The sequence below is a fragment of the Thalassophryne amazonica genome, chromosome 2 (genome assembly GCF_902500255.1).
Source record: "Thalassophryne amazonica chromosome 2, fThaAma1.1, whole genome shotgun sequence".
In the NCBI taxonomy this organism is placed as follows: domain Eukaryota; kingdom Metazoa; phylum Chordata; class Actinopteri; order Batrachoidiformes; family Batrachoididae; genus Thalassophryne; species Thalassophryne amazonica.
The window spans coordinates 117,073,712-117,096,104 of NC_047104.1; the positions used below are offsets into that span (position 1 = coordinate 117,073,712).

Sequence of the window (22,393 nt, forward strand, 5' to 3'; positions counted from 1 at the left end):
TAGCAAATTAAAAAAAAAAAAATGTCATGAAAATTTGAATTATTTCATGACAGGAACACGAAAAAAACCCGTGAGACTGGGCTGGGCAGTTCGTCATTCAGCATCACAAAATATACATTAATCTATTGGTTTGTGATATTGTCACGAAAAGTGCCACATTTTTGTAACGGAGCACAAATTCATTCGAATACATTCCGTGACGGGAGCACAAAATGAAAAATGATGCAGGAAGGTCTGGGGAGTTATGGTTAGGGCTAGGGGAAGGGGTAGGGTTAGGTTATGGTTAGGGGAAGGGGTAGGTTATGGTTAGGATTAGGGGGAGGTATGGTTAGTGTTAGTAATAGTAAGATTAAAAAAACCGCATCACGAAATGAGTCACATTTTTGCGATGGGAGCACGAATAAAACTTGTGATACTATGTTGCATGGGTCACGTGTTTGGTGCTTATTTGAGCCCACCTCCTGACTTGTCTTCAGTTATTCATTCATTTTCAAATCCCATTTACTCCATTGGACAAGAGGTGGGATATACCTATGATACGTTGCCTCTCTCATTTCCAATCATGCCTAAACTGACTTTAAAGTTTCCAGTGTATCTAAGCTCTTTGGCAGTGGGAGGAAGCACACAAACACATGCAAACTCCACAGAAAGGACCAGATTGGGTTTAAACACAAGACCTTCTCACTGAAGCAAGAGTACTAACAACTAAACCACTATGCTGCCCGTATGGACAGAAACTGCAGCTGTGTTAAAAGATGAGCTGTCATACAATCCAATGCCTTGTATTTCTAATCAATTAAGACCACAGGTGCAGCCCAGTGCTGCAATAGTTCTCACACGCACAAAGGGCCTGGGTTAATTAATTTATTTTGCATGAAGACACATTTATTTTTAAGCCTGATTTTATGCCATACAACACAAATAGTCTATGGTAGCAATTACTTTTGTTCTAAAGGCAAATAGCTGAACACTGTATAAACTATTGTTTAGGCTTTTAAAAAAGGCCGCATTTTGCATCAATCCTTCTGAAATCTGAGCTAATAAACAAATAAACCAACCAACACTGAGTTAGGGAGATTTTTTTCTCTGTAATCAAAGGTCATTTTAATTACCACTCAATTAAGCAACTGTTATGATAAAGCAAGCTTTTATGTTGACTACTCATTAAAATTGTTCCAACATCTTAACATTATTGAAAAGGAATTTTTTTGTTAAGTAATTAACTACAATTATCAGACATAAGTTGTTTTTTTTAAGAATGCAACAATTTCAAAAACTGTTGTTCCAAAATGATCCTCAATACTCAGTTTTTTATGTTTTTGTTCATTTAGTAACTTTTGAGAATTGTTAGGCAAAACCTCTTTAAATGCTTGACTTACACTCAACAAAAACCTCACAAACTTGCTTTTTATCATTTCATAAATGTTTTAAGAGCATAAATTAAAAAGCATAAAATATTTGCTAAAAATTGAGGTGATGGAAATACACATAAATAAAAAAAAGGGGTGATAAATAGCTGCTATTATTCATATTTTACAATAAGCAGCTGGCATTTATTGTTGACAGCAGTGATTTCTGTTACCTCCAAACTATTATAATAAAAACGAACTGCAGACTCAGTGAACTGCGAGACTTTTGACTTTTTCTGCCAACGGTGTGCCAGTCATTTGTGCTTTTGACTGACACCAAAGTCTGCAGTACTTTTGTTTTGTAGGATGGGGAAAGCACAGTACACTGTATGTAGACAGAAAAACCTGAAAGTGAAACTGTTTACTGAGTGGGTATCTTGTTTAATTCTCTCATTCATTTTGGGAATAGAGCTGAAGTAGCAAATTTATTTGCTGTAAATGATAAATGTCGGTTGGGCTCCTGATCAATGGCAGACAGTATTTAATCACATTTTTTGTTCATTTTCACAACCATTTTTATCAATTCCATTTTTATTGCATCACTCCTCATATTTGAATGTGTGCTCCCTAGATCTCCACCTGGATAAAATTCTGAACTCCCCCCTGGAAAACTGTTGCTGAGATCGCATGTGATCGATCATCTTATGTCTCCTTTGGATAACTTGGTCATATTTTATGAGAACTAAAAGCCTCGCCATGTGGTCCGTGCGTACTTTCATCCCGCCCACAGGACCCTCCTGCTTCCGACACGTTGTGCAGTAACGGTGCGAGCGCGCACTGCCAAGGATGCATAAAAGCAGAGGACAGTACGCGCCCCCCCGCATGCCAGTCGCAGCTCCATGTTTTGCCCTGCCCTTGTGCGCCGCGCGTGTGTGTCCGCTGCTTTTCGCACACTGACACACGGATCCAGCCGTGTGTCTCCGCACGGGAGAAGTTGGTGGCACAGACACCAACACCAAGTCGAAACCGCATCCTGAAGCGGATTCCAGCTGGAACCGACCGCACGCACCGGCATCATCTTTATGAGGGAAAGACGCGATCAAGCTTTGGCGACGAGGTGGACGTGCCAGCGTCTGAAGTGATTTTTTTTTTCGTCTCTCTTTTTCAGACACTCTTGCTTACTCGCACCTTTGGATTTCCTCTTTTCTTTTCCTTTTTTTAAATTTTGCTGAGGGATATATTAGTTTAAATCATTCCCCAGGATTTCACTGATGTGTGCGATGTGGAGATTGCAAGTTGCCTTATGCGCTCTGTCGGTGCTGTCCGTGTCATTTGGTGGTGAGAGCAAAGCGCGCAGCTGTGTCGACGTTAGACAGGCGTACATCGCCAAAGGATTCAGCCTCGTCAATGTACCCAATCAGGAAATATCAGGTAGGATGTTTCTACCTCTCCACCACGTGTCCGACCCGCAACAACACACAACTCCGACGCGCAAACCTTTGTGTGGCTTTAAGTGGCGCATCACCATTCAAGAGGTGCAGTTCAACAAATTATGCGCACCGGTTTTCAATCTGCACACGTTTGTCCTCTTTGATAAAATTACGCATATGGAATTTATTTATTTATTGACACTCAGTTTCTAAGTCAAACTGAAGTGATCAAACGATTCCAAAAGTCTCTCCACGCGCAGCACCATTCATCCACGCATCATACAGATTGGATTTAATATGTTCACACTTAATCTAACTTCTTTGGAGCAGTGAGCCATGCTCTTTGTTTGATAAAAAAAAAATCATTTTGCAAAGAAGAGGTGCTGAGATGTAGCCTTAGAAAGTATGATTGTGCAGCTGTGGTTCCAAAAATTATGTATTCTCCAAACTGGCATCGAACCTGTTGCTCCTTTCCTACGAGAACATCACGAAGTGTTGTGTTTGGATAAATAGTGAACACTCTTGTCCAGTAGGGGGCTGTATGCACTCAGCACCAAATATTCCTTTGTCTTTTTTTTTTTTCTTTTGAATCCTTATTCCTCAAGGCTACAGCTTTTAATTCATGCTCTTTGGTACAGCGCAGATATGGGGTTTTATTATCTCTTGTGTGGTGGTAATCACATTTATGGTCGGAGCAAGAAAGAAGATTAGACAGTAAACAGAGAGAGGGAATAAGGGGGATCAGGGAGGCCTGATGTTAATCCCTCTATCGTTTTTTACGCACAAAAAAATGGAGATCCAGTGTTAGTAATTGGCAGTGTCAGACAGTAATGGCCACACAGCTGCCTTATTTGATTTTAACAAGGTTTAGGATGGATGAGAATTTGGTTGTGTTATTGACAGCATGTGTGGCAGTGGATGGTTATAATGTGAGGGATGCATTTGCGACAGTGTGGGTACATGTCAGCTGGACGCATGGCTCAAATGTAATTTACTACACCGACTGATTAGTCAAGGAATTGTACAGTAATTAATATCAATAATACAAGCATGTGAAGACAAATATTAAGAAAAGCTGCATCAGGAGTATTTCATAGAACAAAAACTTTGTGCAGTAATTCTTGTCTGGTGTCACATTCATTGATTCAAAAGATCTTGATTGGTTTCCTCAAAAACAACAAAAAAAAAACTCTGTAAAATTTGAAGGACGGATGCAAAATCCAGTTTCTCCAAAATGATTTTTTTTTAGTTGAGGCCAGCATGCACTTGGCTGCTGAGGTAACTGTCAGTGTGCAAAATATTATCGAATTTGAACACAGCATTTTCATTTTATTTATGGAAATCTATGAATTTTCTCTTTTTTAAATTCCCATCTTAAATAGCAGTTTTCTCCAATTAAAAAAAAAAATTGAGTTACTGGGTTTTTGCATCTGAACCCTTCATTTGTTAACAGACTGTGTGTGTGTGTGTGTGTGTGTGTGTGTGTGTGTGTGTGTGTGTGTGTGTGTGTGTGTGTGTGTGTGTGTGTGTGTGTTTTGGTTTGAAGTAACTCAGCACAGTGTAAATTATGGTTGGGCACAGACATTATCACCATGTGGTGATGCGCCCCTGCCACATATAGACTAATTCCATTCTCTCGGCTATAAATTAATAATGTTTTATTCATGCCAGGCACCCCCCCAGAGATCAAACCGAACCACTGATGAAAATGTAATTTAAGGTGTGTCAGCCAGAGACACTCAGAGTAGTACAGTGCCGACTTGGTGGCAGCGGGCACCTGGGCATCCTGTTTTCACACAGAGCACAGAAAAAGTTACTCCAAGATGTCAGTAAGTGTCTGGCCTGTTCCAGAAGTACCACAAGATGAGTGTGGGAAGTCCGAGTGAGCTCTGACTCTAAATGTTCCCCATCTTTTGCCGAATGGAGTATCTAGTGAGGACTCAGCTGCTGCGGTCATGGTCAGGCAATGGCTGCTTGAGAAATCAGCCTTTTCTGGTGGTGTATAAAGAAATACATGAATGCTAAATAGATAATAATTCATTTATAATTTTATTTATGAGTTCACATCTTAAAAATGCAAAACAAAGTATGTATAAAGTACTACCTCTCCTCAATTCCGTTGCCCATCATAGTCTATTACCGTAGGCATTGTGATATACCAATTAACAAAACATTGCCCAACCCGATTGCAACCTCCTCCCAGTGTATGAACAAGGTTATGGTGTAGCTCACTGAGCATTTCTTTTAAAATGAGGGCCGTGTCTTTGTTTTCATTAGCTTATAAAACTTTATAAGCTTTTTATAAGTTTTGCCATTTAGATAAATTTGGCATTTATTTTTCCATGTTCAAATATTGGGATTGAGGTTACCTTTTGGCTTAAGAAGTGAAATAATTTAGTTGCTAAATAAACAGAACAAAAAAACCCTGAAGAAAAAATAAATAAATAAATTTTCAGCAATTCTTATGTTGAAGCAACAGTGTTGCCAAATTGACAGCTTTCTCATTAAATCTGCTGACTTTCCAAACCCGCTTGATGACTTATTTCTCAAAAGAGACTAATGACAAATCTAGCTACTTTTCCTGCCATGATTGGAGACTTTTCTGGTGTTTGGAGACTCAAAAGTGAAAGCACATATTGTAGTCTCTACGCTCACCAAGCGGCAGCGGGTCCCGCCACCTCTGCTACAAAGCACTGAGCGGAGGAATATCTACAATCCTCTGCTTTCAAAGTGCAAATGAAACCTGCACGCACAATGCCTCCGCAGCTATTCTCGCATTGAATGTCAAACCTCACTCGGACTTGGCCAGCCTACTTATCTCGTTTGCTGTGCTGTGCCTCTGTGACTAATTAGTGTCCAGACTTTGAGAAGTCCTGGCATTGAGAAGTTATTTTATTTTGAGAAGTGATGGGCAATTTTAATGGCAAAATAAATAAACAAACCAAGAATCAAGTTTATTTGTAGTTCTAAATATTATTAAGGTGTGTTTACTCACTTTCTTGTCTCCCACAATGTTTTTTTTTTTCAAAACTTCCATTTCAACAAATACATAAACAGTAAACTAACAAAGGACAAGGCCACAATAACATTCACAGTATTATCATTATAAATAGAAAGAGATAAAAAAATCAAATAAATTGTACAATAACCAAAGTAAAGGGATTCATTAACATTAAATCTCTCAAAAATTTGTTCTAGAGAGTGACAGTTTTAGGACATTTGGGAGAGACTATAAGCTGAATAATGCTTTGACAGTTGTATGCAAACGTTTGGGCACCCCTGATAATTTTTATGAGTTTCCTTTATAAATCATTGGGTGTCTGGATCACAAATTTCAGTTAAATATATCATATAGCAGACAAACACACTGATATTTGAAAAGTGAAATGAAGTTTCTAGTATTTACAGAAAGCGTGCAATAATTAATTAAACAAAATTAGGCAGGTGCATGAATTTGGGCACACTTGTGATTTTATTGATTTAAATACATTTAGCACTAATTATTGGAAGATAAAATTGGTTTGGTTTTGTAAGCTCATTGATGTTTGACCTCCTTACACAGGTGCATCCAATCATGAGAAAGGGTATTTAAAGTGGCCATTTGCAAATGTTTCCCATCTTTGCATCTCTTCTAATGAGTGGCAACATGGGAGCCTCTAAACAACTCTCATGTGACCTGAAAAGAAAGATTTTTCAACATCATGGTTTAGGGGAAGGATACAAAAAGCTATCTCAGAGATTTCAGCTGTCAGTTTCCATTGTGAGGAACATAGTGAGGAAATGGAAGACCACAGGAACAGTACTAGTTAAGGCCTGAAGTGGCAGGCCAAGAAAAAGCTCAGATAAGCTGGAGCGAAGGATGGTGAGAACAGTCGTAGTCAACCCACAGACCTGGGCCAAAGTCCTACAACATGATCTGTGTTGTAGGTTTTTGGTGTCTCTGTGCATCATTCAACTACTATACAGCGCACTTTGCACAAAGATCTGCTGTATGATGCTGTAATGCAGAGGAAGCCTTTTCTGCGTACACTCTACAGTCACTTGATTTATGCTAAAGCACATTTGTACAAGCCAGCTTCATTTTGGAATAAGGTGTTGTGAACTGATGAAACTAAAATTGAGTTATTTTGACATAACAAGGGGCAGTATGCATGGCGGAAAAAAGAACACATCATTCCAAGAAAACACTTGCTTCAGTAAAATGTGGAGGTGGTTCCAGCATGCTGTGGGGCTGTGTGGCCAGTGCCACACAGGTTGTTGTTGTTAAAGTTGAGGGTCACATGGATTCCAGTCAATATCAGCAGATTCTTGAGAACAATGTTCAACAAAGTTGAAGTTGCACCGGGGCTGGATCTTTCAACAAGACAAAGACTCTAAACACTGCTCAAATTCTACTAAGGCATTCATGCAGAGGAACAAGTATTTCTGGAATGGCCATCTCAGTCCCCAGACCAGAATATCATTGAAAATCTGTGGTGTGATTTTAAGCAGGTTGTCCATGCTCAGAAACCAACAAACCTGACTGAATTGGAGATTTTTCGTAAAGAAGAATGGTCCAAAATCCAGAGTCTCATTGAAAGCTATAGGAAGCATTTAGAGGCTGTTATTTCTGCAAAAGGAGGATCTACTAAACATTTATGTATTTTTTTCTGTTTGGGTGCCCGAATTTATGCACCTACCTAATTTTGTTTAAAGAATTATTGCACACTTTCTGTAAATCCTAGACACTCACTTCTCACTTATCACAGTGTTTCTCTGCTATAGTTGACTGAAATTGCTGATCCAAACAACCAATGATTTATAAAGGAAAATCATGGAAATCATCAGCGGTGCCCAGACTTTTACATACAACTGTATATTGTTCAAATTCAGCCAGAAGTCTGTGTAAAATCCTTTTCAATACTCTTCATTTAGGAATATGGAATTTACCAAACAATATTAAAAGGTTGATAATGTATTAAATGGTTTCTCTCACAATGTTTTTTTCCCTACAGCATCTGTTACAACATCATGCTATGCAAGAAATATGCAGATTCGATGAAAACATCATTTAGCAACTTCTAGCGACTTTTAAGACAGCTGATAGCTGCTGTTCTTACTGAGAAGTTGGCAACGCTGCAAAGCAAATCAGCAGCTTCTTGAATGTGTTGATATAGTACATACATATCATCTCTCTACCCCTGTTGTTTCAGGAGATATCCTGGAAGATGTGTCTTAAGGGCTCCATTTTTTGAGGATCTTTATCTTTGATGGCTCTAAAATTTAATCATTTGGATAAATTCTTCAAGGAATATTCCTTTCCAATTTTGCTGAATTTTGGTAAAGTCAATATTTTGTGAATTACTTTGTACACAGACAGATGGATAGATATGCAGTGATTACTGTTATCAGTGTGCAGGGTAATAAACAGACAGGTGAAAAGAAGTGTCTTTGGCATAGGTAAAACGGAAGGATGCCCTGATCCACAGCACAATTCTATTAGGGGATCAGTTTCCGTTGATTAAACCTTGTCCCATATTTGAGTATTTCCCCCAGCAGTGATATACCACTTCTTTCACCTTACCGTAGTTCCATATAGATGAACAAAACTATAATGAACATCATCACTTACTGAACTAATTGGTAATGTGGCCCTTGGGCTGCCATCGTGGGTCAGGAGTTGAATGAGGTTATGCAGTATAAACAACACAATGTTGGTTTTGTACATTTTGCTTGCAGAACCAAAGCAGACCTCTTTGTGGGGGGAACATCAGGTCATTTAGCCTTCAAAATATTGGTGCTACTTATTATGTACACTTGTGTTCAAAATTACATGAGCAAAGCGTCAAGCAGCGGCGCAAAGCTCACTCATGGTACAGGGCATCCTAAACAGGAAGTGCCAAAATTCAAGACCACGGTAAAACAGGAAATGTTCAAAGGTCAACCACTTCCTGGATTGACAGACGAGATCCCATGGAATCTCGCAGGAACTCAGTGGCAAGCTCACACTAAAACAGGAAGTGCCGAATTCTCAGTCACAGTGAAACAGGAAATGTTGAACAATTCCTGGCATGGGTGGAGCTAGAGTGGAGGCTGGGGTTTTACTGGACTCCCCTGAAATCTGACTGGACACAGATGATTGACGTGTCACAGCACCACACGTCTGTTTGAAAGACCTCATTTTCAAATCAGTCACACTGACTGCTAGGTTCTTCCTGTCCAGTAGTTTGTGCTGTGTACCACAAAAAGTTCTAATCCACCTTAGTAGAAAAAGAAAAAAATGTTTTCCTCAGATTTGAACTGAACACATCGTTTGAACTATGGACTTCTAATCACACCAAACTTATATTGGTGAGTAAATGACTGTATTTTATGTCAGAAATGAGGTCCAGGTTGTTAAAAGCAGCATTTCTCATTTATTTCAGGTTGCCATGTGTGTCTGTTAGCTGTTTAAGAGTGCAAACATGTTTAATCTAACAGACAACAGCTGGTTCACGCTCAGTTGGCTTATTAGTGCAGCAGATACCTGAAACAATCCTTCAAATGGTGATACAAGCATCAAATTCAGCACAAATACAGCTGGAGCAAAATTCATGGAGCAACTTTAACTTTTGACCCCTGTACAAACTGAAAACTGACCTTTGTTAAACACATTATCATTCTTATCACTTATCATGTTTCCATCCCCTGACTTTTCTAAAGAAAATTGGCAATAAATCTGATTATTATTTACAGGTTTTATCAAGTTTTAGAGATTTGCTTTGTTTGAATTTGAGGAAGATAATTTTTTAGAAATTTTTATTCTTTATTTTTTGTTTTTCTTGTATTTAAAATGGCATAAATAATTTAAAATGTCTGAATTTCCAAGTGTTCCAATACTTTTGGAGGGCACAGTATCCTTATGATGTAACCGTATGATGAGTGCAAAATGAGTGTGGTATTATTACCGCTTTGTTTAAGAATGTTTAATTTTCACTGTTGCTGCACTTTGTGTGAAATCATAGTCATATCATACATCATATTGATAGAAAGTTCAGTAAGGTATATCTTCTATTATACATTCAAAATCTAAGGTGGAACTCTACTAGTGTTTACTAAGGTACACCTAAATATCTTTAAAGAAAGAAAAAAGAGAGAGTAGAGCTACTTAGGTGCAACCAGGGATGTACGTTGAAAAGCTTTTCTATCCCATGGGAACTCTCCCTACCCACCTAAGTGGCTCAAGAATATGGACAGCATGTATATACGTGACATTTACATGACAGTTTATATGACAATATTGAGATACAATAATTTTGCCATATTGTACAGCCCTACTGTCACCGAGCTGAAAACTTTGAATATTAATTTGCATCTACATTTAAAAAAAAATGCTTAAAGTGGCAGGGGGTTAAGAGGGCTGTAATTGAGGGGTCAGCTGAAAAGCAAAAAAAGAAAAATGCTTAAAAAGGTGGGGGTATGGGGGGCGGAGCCCCCCTCCCAGAAGCAAAAAGGTTTTAGTCATGCTCATGCTCCCAAGAACAATTTTACTGAAAAAAGTCTGAAGGACCTAAAGGACATGGTTAGAAGGTGAGGAGCTTTTCCAGTCATATGAGAGGTAAATAAAGAAAATTGCACAAATTAAAAAGGCGGGGAGTCTGGGGGGGCAGCCCCCCAGAAAGTGAAAGGTTTTTGCCATGCTAATGCTCTGCTGAAGCATTTACTCAAAATAAAGTCTGAAGGACCAAAATGACATGGTGAGATGCTGACGAGCTTCGCTCATTCATGTCCGAGACATATGCATATTCGCAGTGCGTTTAAAAAAAGTGAGCTCACTTTCTATTGCTTTTATTTCCATACACACAGACCCTTCACATTCTTTTCCAAATCAAAGCTAGAAGGGAAATTAGCAAGTTATTACTTTAAAGAAAGTGAGTACAAAGGCATACATGTCAACCTATACGGATTGTCCGTAAATTATACAGATTCTTCCTAGTTTCAGAGTCATATGGATGTACAAATAAAGTCTTACGGATATTTGGGGTTTGGGCTGCAGCGTGACGCCACTTTGATGCATGAGCCATTGAAGCGATGCTTCGATCCACTAGTTCATTGGTTTTTTGATTCGCTGCTCTTCAGAAATGGCAAATCGACTTCTTAACCCCTCCCAAAGCCATTAAAATATCGTGAGTCACTTTTGTGTGGATTAGTCACTAACTGGGACTCTTGTCTTGTTGTAGTCAAGAAAAGAGAATCGTCCTCCGTTCCATTTGCACAGCTCCAAATGCTGCGTGATTCTTTGCCGAGACAGAGTCCGGTCGGAATTAATAACTTCAAAATGAATTGCCGCTTTAAATAAAATGAAACCTCTTTAAAACGTTGTATTACAGACAAGAAACTACAATCCACTAAAATGTTTTTTTCCTCCCAAAATGAGACGTGCTGTATTCTTTAAAAAATACATCCTGACGTGGAGCACAGCCAGCTGAGCTCAGCTCAGATGTATGGAAACACATTCATGCCTATAATGTCTGAAAGGAAATGGTTTTTGACAAAAACTACAGATTTTGTTTATTCCTATTTATGTCCAGAGATCAAGGATCCACCATGTAGAGTTTATTATGTCCAAAGTTTAAGGATCCAGTGACCAATTTCATATTTATTTACTTTAAGACTCAATAAAATGTTGTTCAATTTCAATTTAATCAGCTTATAAAGAGCCAAATCACAACAAAAGCCGTCTCAAGGCACCTCACATAGAACAGTTCAACATAAAAAATTTTAATAAATAAAAAATAAAAAATTCAAATACATAATTAAAAACAGAAGTAAAAGAATACAACAGATAAAAAAAATAAAAACTATTCATAAGAAAGATAATAAAAATAGGCTTTAAGTCTTGACTTAAAAATGTCCACGGATTCCAACTGCCTCACGGTCACAGGAAGACTGTTCCACAGAGCGAGTGCATGACAAGAAAAAGCTCTTTGACCCACTGACATAGAAAACCTGTAAAACCTACTTTGAGTACACAAAAAATTCACAAGAGGTATCGATAAGCAGAATTGATAATGGTATCTATCGATAAATTCTTATTGATACCCATCCCTAATAGACACGGGGCGAAGTCGAGTATCATCGACATGCCACTCTGCAACATTGGCACTGGCGAGGCAATTTTTGATACACTTGATGAAGTTCTGAGGTATGTTTTATTTTGTTCATTATGTTCGATTTATTTTTCAGGATTTTATTAATGTATGTTCATTAGTGACACACAGTTCTTGTTTCTGTAAAAATTAACTAAATTTGACACATTCAGTTCTATAAAATTCAGCTTGATGCATGAATACTAGATCTCTATTGTTTGAAATTCAACTGTGGAGGAAATACTAATGATCCTGACTTTAATGTCATTGTGGCAACTCATAATATGTGGACAAAAATCCAGTTATGTGATACTGGTATGCGGTTGTGTGTACTGTAATAAAACTGATTTTGGTGCGATTTGGAAGTTATAAGGATTTTGTATTGATTTTATGGATTTTCTCATTTGGTTATACAGGTGGACCCTCAAAGGGGTTGACATGTATGCAAAGGAATCATTTAAAAAAATTAGTGGCTGTTCAAAAAGGAGTAGAATCTGCATTTTTATTTGCAAATACAAACATTTACTGTATCAACTGGAAAAGGCTTTAAGATTTTTGTCTTTCCTGTGAATCACTGAACTAAATATTATTTCAGTCACATGTGTTGCATGGAGTCAACCAACTGTTGGCACCTGTGAACAGGTATTCCAGCCTCAGTGTGATTGGACTACATTCCACAGTTCCTCTGCATTTCTTGGTTTTGCCTCAGAAACAGCATTTTTGATGTCACCCCACAAGTTTTCTATTGGATTAAGGTCCCAGGATTGGGGTGGCCACTCCATAACATTAATCTTGTTGGTCTGGAACCAAGATGCTGTTCAATTGCTGGTGTGTTGGAGTCATTGTCTTGTTAAAACACCCATTTCAAACACTTTTCCTCTTCAGCACAAGGTAACATGAGCTTTTCAAGTATTTTGATGTATTCAAACTGATCCATGATCCCTCGTTTGCAGTAAATAGACCCGGCACCATAGTATGAGAAACATCCCCATATCATAGTGCTTGCCCCACCATGTTCCACTGTCTTCAGTGTACTGTGGCTTGAATTTAGTTTTTGGTGGTTGTCTGACAAACTGTCAGGAGCCCCTAGATCCAAGAAGAACAGTTGTGCTTTCATCTGTCGACAAAATGTCACTCCATTTGTCTTTAGGCCAGTCAGTGTGTTCAAGTAACCTCTACAGCATGTTGGTGTATTAACAGTAGGACTTTGTGGGGGTTTTTGCCCAGAGCTTGGCTTCACAAAGGTGTGTACTAATTACAGTACTCACAGGTAACTTTAGACCTTCTTTGATCACCTTGGAGCTGGTCACTGGTTGAGTCTTTTCCATTCTGCTATTCTTTGATCCATTTAAGTGTAGGTTTTCAGTTTTCTTCCACATCTTTCTGGTTTTGGTTGCTATGTTAAAGCATTTGAGATCATTTTAGCTGAGCAGCCTATCATTTTCTGCACTTCTCCAGTCAACTTTTAATCTTAAACTTTTTAATCATAGTATGCTGTTCTTCTGCACAATGTCTGGAACATTCATTCCATTTTACTCAGATTTTCAGAGAAAAATGCATTAGAACCAGTATGTACAACATTTGCTGCCTTCGTCCTTAAATAAGGGCCATTTCTAAGGGTGTAATAGGGTGACAAAGAAAAATACAGTCAATGCTATTTTGAACTGTCCAATATTGCTTTTCTTCACTTTCTATAATGTCATAGCAACTTTGCTCAATTTTTCATGTCTTGAATTGGAATAGAATATGCAGTGTCCAAAATGCATTTACATGTATGGAAATAAAAGCTATTGTAATCCAATTACATATTTTCCACAAACCTGATTGGTTAATTGAGTTTTACATGTTGCCGGCAAAAATCAATTTATGACCGTAAAATCCAGCATTAACGTCCGCAAATCATTGGGAAACAACAGGGTTTTTCCCTAATTTTAAGGACTTCTAAGTTTACTCACTTTTTTTAATACACTGCTATTATTTTGAACACAACTGTACATAGTAAGCAGCAACAATACTTTGACAACTAAATGACCTGATGTTCCCCTCTACAAAGAGGTCGACTTTGGTGCTGCAAGCAAAATGTACATATATATATATATATTAAACCGTCGACAACTAATTTAGTAGTCGACAAGTCGTTTATTTTATTTAAGTCTTTGTTTTTCTCTCAATTCATAGTTTTAGGTAGCAAGCCATCCTGCCATCATTTGAATGTTCAACCTTGGATAAGACGGTCGATTAAAACAGTGGCCGTCTTGTTCAATGCTGTCTAAAATGCGCAGTTTACTGAAGGAGCTGTTGGTGTGTGTGTGTGTGTGTGTGCGTGCGTGCGCGCGCGCGCGGAGTCAACTCATTGCAGACTGCGCACGGAGGCACGAGACGTTACATTCTGCTGAGAACCATCAGTGCACGTTACACAGCGAGCGCGGAGCAGAGAGAGACGATTTTAACCCGAGTGAACATGTAAAAAAACAAACAAAAAAAACATGGAATTGCCTTTACTTTTCTCTGCTCTTTCTCTACCGGTGTTTTTCTGATGGCACCGACCTGTTCACACCATGTGCGTGTCGTATACTGAATTTATGAGATCATGAGATGAAATAAACGGTCAAATATCCTTAAAAAATGAGAATATAGTATAAATGAACTGAGGAAAAATGACGCTTTCACGGGTTAAAAAACCCTGCTGTGGAGAAGCTGCAGTGATGTTCAGAGGCACAGATCACATAAAGCAGGTGAGAACTCTGAACTTTAACAGCTGTTATTTTCCAAAGGTATTTATTTGTTCAATTTTAAGCTTAATGTAGTGTTCAAGCACAAAATGTGACTGATGAGGTGAAAAAAATGACTTCATCACACACAACTGGAGTCGAAATAAAAATACAAGCTGCTGATTTTTATTTTTCAAAGTTATTATAAGCTGCAGCTATATGTTTTATTCATTTCAAAGTGAGTTACCTCTTATTTTATTCTGCTAACCCTAGTTCCTAGGGTTTGTAAGAGTAGAATGGGAGGCAGAGCCTTCAGCTTTCAGGCTCCTCTCCTGTGGAACCAGCTCCCAATTCAGATCAGGGAGACAGATACCCTCTCTACTTTTAAGATTAGGCTTAAAACTTTCCTTTTCGCTAAGGCTTATAGTTAGGGCTGGATCGGGTGACCCTGGACCATCCCTTGGTTATGCTGCTTTAGACGTAGATTGTGGGGGGGTTCCCATGATGCACTGTTTCTTTCTCTTTTTGCTCCGTATGCATTTCTTTCTCTTTTTGCTCCGTATGCATCACTCTGTATTTAATCATTAGTGATCGATCTCTGCCCCCCTTCACGGCATGTCTTTTTCCTGGTTTTTTCCCTCAGCCCCAACCAGTCTCAGCAGAAGACTGCCCCTCCCTGAGCCTGGTTCTGCTGGAGGTTTCTTCCTGTTAAAAGGGAGTTTTTCCTTCCCACTGTTGCCAAGTGCTTGCTCATAGGGGGTCGTTTTGACCGTTGGGGTTTTTCATAATTATTGTATGGCCTTGCCTTACAATATGGAGCGCCTTGGGGCAACTGTTTGTTGTGATTTGGCGCTATATAAGAAAAAAGTTGATTGATTGATTGATTGATTGATTTATACAAAAAATATGGGGAGTCAAATCAGCCTGCATTGCTCTGTTCAGTTTATATCAAAGTTTTTCTGCACGTCTGTGTATTTTTTCCTTCTTTATAAGAGTTTGGTGTTTGCATTTGCTCCACAAAGTTTTAAAACACAATAAAATGTTCACACTTTTGTTTATAGCAGTTCTGTAATTTCAGAAATGCAACAGAAACAACCACAAATCAGAAAAAGTTGGGACTATAAGTAAAATGAAGATAAAAATAAAAATGTTGCACTATTCCCAGTTTTTCCACTCACAGAAGCCAAACATTCTTCCAGAGTTGTGTCTTGGTGGCTTCTCATACTTGTCTCCTTCCAGCATGAACATTTAGTTTTTGAGAACTGCCTACCTGACACAGATTTACTATAAAGTACTACACTGTTTGTATTTCTGAATGCTTGATGTAAATGAAGTCTAAGAAATAGTCACTGATTTGGAAATGTTCATGTTTTCATCCCGACGTTTCTCGGAAAATGCTGCAGGCCTTAATTTAGGAAATGATCCGACTAGTCGACTAATCGCAAAAATAATCGTTGACTAGTCGACTATCAAAATAGTCGTTTGTGACAGCCCTAATATATATATTAGGGCTGAAACGATTAATCGACTAACTCGAATTATTCGATTACAAAAAATATTCGAGGCAAATTCTGTGCCTTGAAGCTCCGTTTAATGTTGTAGTACATATGCCAGGCCTGTGTGTGGTGCTGTAACATCCCCAGAAAAAACAGAAGACTTGTACATGCTTATATGCCGTGTAAGGGAGTTTAGTGCCAAAAGGCTACAGCTTTCCAATGTGACACAGAGTAAAATAAAGCCTTTTAAGAGAAACACGTTCCATGCTGGTCATCTGACATAGACATACTGCGCATTTAAAGTGAGGCAGTGTGTTTGTCTATTTTTAAAAAACACACGTCCCGCTCTACGTGGGGTGTGGCAATACACCCGGCGGCCGGCTGCTGTCTCTCTCTGCCCGGTGTGAGGGGCCTCGGCACTCACCTCAGACCGGACGAGTCACAGCTCCGTCCCTGGCCACACTGACAGTCTCTGAAAGATGATCCTCTCAGCAAAAGTCCAATCTTTCTTCTCTGTTTTGCTCAGACTCGCACTGTGTGTTTTGCTTTTTAATTTTCACTTTTTTGGGCAACACACAACGCTTCACAAACAAAAATAAAATAATAAATAAATAATAATAATTTAAAACAATGACTGCGAAGCTTGCATGTTCAACCTCCAGCTGAAATGCATCTGCTGAATCGCAGAGAAAGAGGGATTAAAAAAATCACACTGGGACCCAGTACACCAACCTTAAAAAAAAAAAAAAAAAAAAAAAAAAACTTAAAAATGGTTACATTTTATAAATTGGGGGCAGTACCCAGAAAGCCTCATCCCATCGCCATTTCAGCAAAATGTCAAGACTCTGGTGTTGCGACATTGTGCCATTGCTTAGGGGGAGCGCTGGACTATTGATGTTTAAAAATCCGAAAGTACTTTTTATCCGATTACTCGATTAATCGCCAGAATAATCAATAAATACTCGATTACTTAGGAAAGTATATATATATATATATATATATATATATATATATATATATATATATATATATATATGGCTGATTTTGTGTCCAATATTTTCCCATATCTGACCGTTACCATGACAATCAGTCCAAAAAGCGTATCCCATTCATTACAAACCAGAAAGCTAAAAACACGATTAGAAAACCAAGTCGGACATGAACATACTCCATAAATATCTAAATGGCATTGGAAAAAACACACAGATTGAAAGCTTACCAGCTGATGAGCAGACCATCTTTTGCCAAGTGAAGTGAACAGGTATGTATGTGTATGTGTGTGTGTGTATATATATATATATATACACACTCAACAAAAATATAAACGCAACACTTTTGGTTTTGCTCCCATTTTGTATGAGATGAACTCAAAGATCTAAAACTTTTTCCACATACACAATATCACCATTTCCCTCAAATATTGTTCACAAACCAGTCTAAATCTGTGATAGTGAGCACTTCTCCTTTGCTGAGATAATCCATCCCACCTCACAGGTGTGCCATACCAAGATGCTGATTAGACACCATGATTAGTGCACAGGTGTGCCTTAGACTGCCCACAATAAAAGGCCACTCTGAAAGGTGCAGTTTTATCATACAGCACAATGCCACAGATGTCGCAAGATTTGAGGGAGCGTGCAATTGGCATGCTGACAGCAGGAATGTCAACCAGAGCTGTTGCTCGTGTATTGAATGTTCATTTCTCTACCATAAGCCGTCTCCAAAGGCGTTTCAGGCGTTTATATTTTTGTTGAGTGTGTGTGTGTATATATATATATGTATGTATATATGTGTATATATATATATATATACAGACTAGGGCAGCACAGTGGCTTAGTGGTTAGCACTGTTGCCTCACAGTGAGAAGGTCATGGGTTCAATTCCCGTGTGGAGTTTGCATGTTCTCCCCGTGTTTCCTCTGGGTGCTCCGGTTTCCTCCCACATCCAAAGACATGCGGGTTAGGTGGATTGGACTCTTTAAAAAAAATTGTCCGTAGGTGTGTGTGTGGGTGTGTCTGTGTTTGTTTGTCTATTTGTGGCCCTGCGACAGACTGGCGTCCTGTCCTGGGTGTGGTTGGGTATGACTGCTCGGATAGGCTGCAGCCCCCCGCGACCCTTAACTGGACTAAGCGGTAGAAGATGAATGAATATATAATATATATACTAGCTGGGGTACGCGGCGCTGCCCGGGTTAACCTGTTTTGACATAAGCCAGATGCCAGTCATTTTAATCAGAACGATTGCCCGACATTTGTTTTTGTAATGCTGATGTCTTATAAATATAATGGTTAATGGGCTAAAGTTTGTCCAGCAGAACTATAAGAGGTGGACTCCCCAAACTAAGTGGAAATACTTGGTTAAAAGACAAACACATTTGAAGTCCTTCATGCAGACTTTGTTTTGTAATCAAATTTATAACAAAATTACACAAAAAAGGTAGGTAACAGTAAATGTAAATATCAATGAATCAAAATAGAGGTAGTGGTGTATTTCACTGTTTTTACATTGCAATTTTACAAACAAAAATGAATGTATTCAGACAGGAAGGCAAACTGGGTTGTACACGACAGTCGTGCTTACGAGTTGAGAACATAAAGTAGCTGAAGAAAGGGATTAAATAAACAGAGATGGCCAACACATATACAGGGCTGGAAATTTGAATCTGCCTGCTCATACCCACAGCTGGCTATTTTGGGGATAATTTTCAGTTCAACTTAAAAAAGAAATGGTACCAGTTTGTTCCCCGTGCCATAAAGATTCAGAATATATATAGTTTTTAGGGCTGCGTATTATAGTTTGGGAGTTTATCCCGGACAGACAGAAGTGGCAACATGAAAAGCACATGGTACAACACTGTATGATCTTACATAAAAGGCTATTTCTTACATAAAAGGCTATTTTGCGGGTAATTTTCAGTTCAACTTAAAAAAAAAATGGTACCGTTTGTTCCCCATGTCATGAGGATTCAGAATATATATAGTTTTTAGGGCTACATATTATAGTTTGGGTGGGGTCAGACCTCTGTGTTTTTTGTCTTTCACCTCATGAAATATACGTACCATTGAATTCATAAACATTAATTATTTGTATACCATACCATTTATATTTCCTAAGTCCATCCATCCATTTTCTTCCGCTTTATCCGGAGTCGGGTCGCGGGGGCAGCAGCTCAAGCAAAGCCGCCCAGACCTCCCGATCCACACACACCTCTTTTCTCGCACTTTCCCAACTGCAGTTAGTCCAGAATTCAGCGGCTCGACTTTTAACGGGCCAGAAAGCGTGAGCATATTACCCCAATTTTGGCTTCTCTGCACTGGCTCCCTGTACGTTTTAGAATTGATTTTAAGATACTTTTGTTTGTTTTTAAAGCTCTGAATGGACTGGCCCCACAATATATCAACTGCCTCCAGGTCTACACTCCAGCATGAGCTCTTGAGGTCCGAGGGCCAGTCCCAGCTCATGGTGCCTAGGACGAGACTTAAAACTCGAGGGGACAGAGCCTTCTCAGTGGTCGGTCCCAGACTCTGGAACGCTCTGCCCCTACACGTCCGATCTGCTCCCACTGTGGAGTGTTTTAAGTCCCGTCTTAAGGCCCATTTTTATTCCTTGGCTTTTAACACCGCGTGAGTTGTACAGTCCTTGTGTCTTATTTTATTTTTATTTTATTGAAATTTATTTTTTTTTATCATGATTTTTATCTATTTATGTATTATTTTATCTTATCTATTTTATTGTTATTATTGTTATTATTGCTATTTTCCGTGTCTATGCTTTTGTTGTGCAGCACTTTGGAGACTCGGGTCTGTTTAAATGTGCTTTATAAATAAAGTGGATTGGATTGGATTTTCTCAACACTAACAATTACCTTTGGGGTCCATCTGTGAAAAATCATTTCATGTATTTAAAGGGAAAACCTATTAAGTGTTCTATTAATGCACTGCAGAAATTGCTGAGAGAGTATGAGATTTTGGGATTCCAATTGTTATGCTGTTCAGATACAGTAGTGTTCAGAATAATAGTAGTGCTATGTACTAAAAAGATTAATCCAGGTTTTGAGTATATTTCTTATTGTTACATGGGAAACAAGGTACCAGTAGATTCAGTAGATTCTCACAAATCCAACAAGACCAAGCATTCATGATATGCACACTCTTAAGGCTATGAAATTGGGCTATTAGTAAAAAAAGTAGAAAAGGGGGTGTTCACAAGAATAGTAGCATCTGCTGTTGACACTACAAACTCAAAACTATTATGTTCAAACTGCTTTTTTAGCAATCCTGTGAATCACTAAACTAGTATTTAGTTGTATAACCACAGTTTTTCATGATTTCTTCACATCTGCGAGGCATGGAGTCAACAAACTTGTGGCACCTTTCAGCTGTTATTCCACTCCAAGATTCTTTAACAACATTCCACAATTCATTCACATTTCTTGGTTTTGCTTCAGAAACAGTTTTTTGATGTCACCCCACAAGTTCTCAATTGGATTTAGGTCCGGGGATTGGTCAGGCCACTCCAAAACATTAATTTTGTTGGTTTGGAACCAAGATTTTGCTCGTTTATTAGTGTGCTTGTTGTCATTGTCTTGTTGAAACACCCATTTCAAGGGCATGTCCTCTTCAGCATAAGGCAATATGACCTCTTCAAGTATTTTGACATATCCAAACTGATCCATGATACCTGGTATGCGATATATAGGCCCGATATATAGGCCCAACACCATAGTAGGAGAAACATGCCCATATCATGATGCTTGCACATCAGTCCTCAAAATATTCCTCCATTTCTCTTTAGGCCAGTTGATATGTTCTTTGGCAAATTGTAACCTTGTAACCTAATTGTAACCAGGCGTCTTCTAACTGTCACAGCTCTTACAGGTAACTCCAGACTGTCTTTGATCATCCTGGAGCTGATCAATGGGTGAGCCTTTGCCATTCTGGTTATTCTTCTATCTATTTTGATGTTTATTTTCTGTTTTCTTCCACGCGTCTTTTTTTTTTGTCCATTTTAAAGCATTGGAGATCATTGTAGATGAACAGCTTATAATTTTTTGCACCTGTGTATAAGTTTTCCCCTCTCCAATCAACTTTTTAATCAAACTACACTGTTCTTATGAACAATTTCTTGAACGTCCCATTTTCCTCAGGCTTTCAAAGAGAAAAGTATGTTCAACAGGTGCTGGCTTCATCCTTAAATAGGGGACACCTGATTCACACCTGTTTGTTCCACAAAATTGACGAACTCACTGACTGAATGTCACACTACTATTATTGTGAACACCCCCTTTTCTACTTTTTTTTTTTTTTTTTTTTTTTTACTTATAGCCCAATTTCATAGTCTTAAGAGTGTGCATATCATGAATGCTTGGTCTTGTTGGATTTGTGAGAATCTACTGAATCTACTGGTACCTTGTTTCCCATGTAACAATAAGAAATATACTGAAAACCTGGATTAATGTTTTTAGTCACATAGCACTACTATTAATCTGAACACTACTGTACATGTCTTGCTGTGTTAATGTTCTTTATTACCATAGTACCAGTTGAAATGTCAGATCTGTCAAGGTAAGTAATATTTTAAATTATTCATCTCATATTAAGTGTAACCATGTATTCAGTATGGAAAAAAACCCCTATAAAAACTGTTCTGAATAAAATAATTGTTTTTATTTCACACATTTTCAGAGTAGAAATAATCATTTCCTCAAATGTTGAAAATGTAAAAATAAATGTTTTTGTCTTTTCCTTAATTGTCTCATCAGAAAGATGTATTTTGTATATTTTAACTGCCATCTTTGATATTGGCAGCCTCGTTGGACTTAGTGTGTGTGTGTGTGTGTGTTTGTGTGTGTGTGTGTGTATAAAATTGACCATCAAATACAAGGTGACTCAAGAAACAAACAAACAGAACCCATAAAAATTTTCATAAATTTTGTCTATTAATAAAATGTTGAGGACTATTGGACCAGTAGTCTTCCCCAACATGTCTTGGTCATCCAAGGAAAAGACTTTTGCCTGGAGGCCTATTTCCCAACAAATCATACCATTTGGAGCATGAATTTGAAAGACCATGACTTGTAAAGCGACCAAGATAATTGAAACTTTGGGGAATGATCGTACACAGACTGATGTTTGCTGGACTTTTGTAGGATTTCTTACAGTTTTTATGCATTCTGTTTTATTTGGGTCACCCTGTATGGTATTTGATATGTGATTACAATGATATTTAGGATTTCATTTAGTATGTCTATATGTTTAAAGGCAAAAATGTTAATTCATAAACATAAAATTGTCATTGATA

General features: G+C 38.3%; 1 protein-coding gene and 1 long non-coding RNA gene across 3 annotated transcripts in view; one reads left to right on the forward strand and one right to left on the reverse strand.

The window, feature by feature from the left end:
- The first annotated feature begins 2,088 nt into the window (after positions 1-2,088).
- Positions 2,089-22,393, forward strand: part of gpc6a (glypican 6a) — a 743,431-nt gene continuing 723,126 nt past the window's right edge. For both annotated transcript variants that reach the window (XM_034192493.1, XM_034192502.1), the window contains exon 1: positions 2,089-2,780. In XM_034192493.1, coding sequence (XP_034048384.1) covers positions 2,621-2,780 — 160 coding nt within the window. In that variant the 5' untranslated portion in view covers positions 2,089-2,620. The remainder of the gene's footprint in view (positions 2,781-22,393) is intronic.
- Positions 5,863-7,758, reverse strand: LOC117529659. The gene is made up of 2 exons (XR_004566067.1): positions 7,629-7,758; positions 5,863-6,025 (listed from the first exon to the last, which is right to left on the reverse strand). It is a non-coding gene; the product is annotated as an uncharacterized LOC117529659 (long non-coding RNA).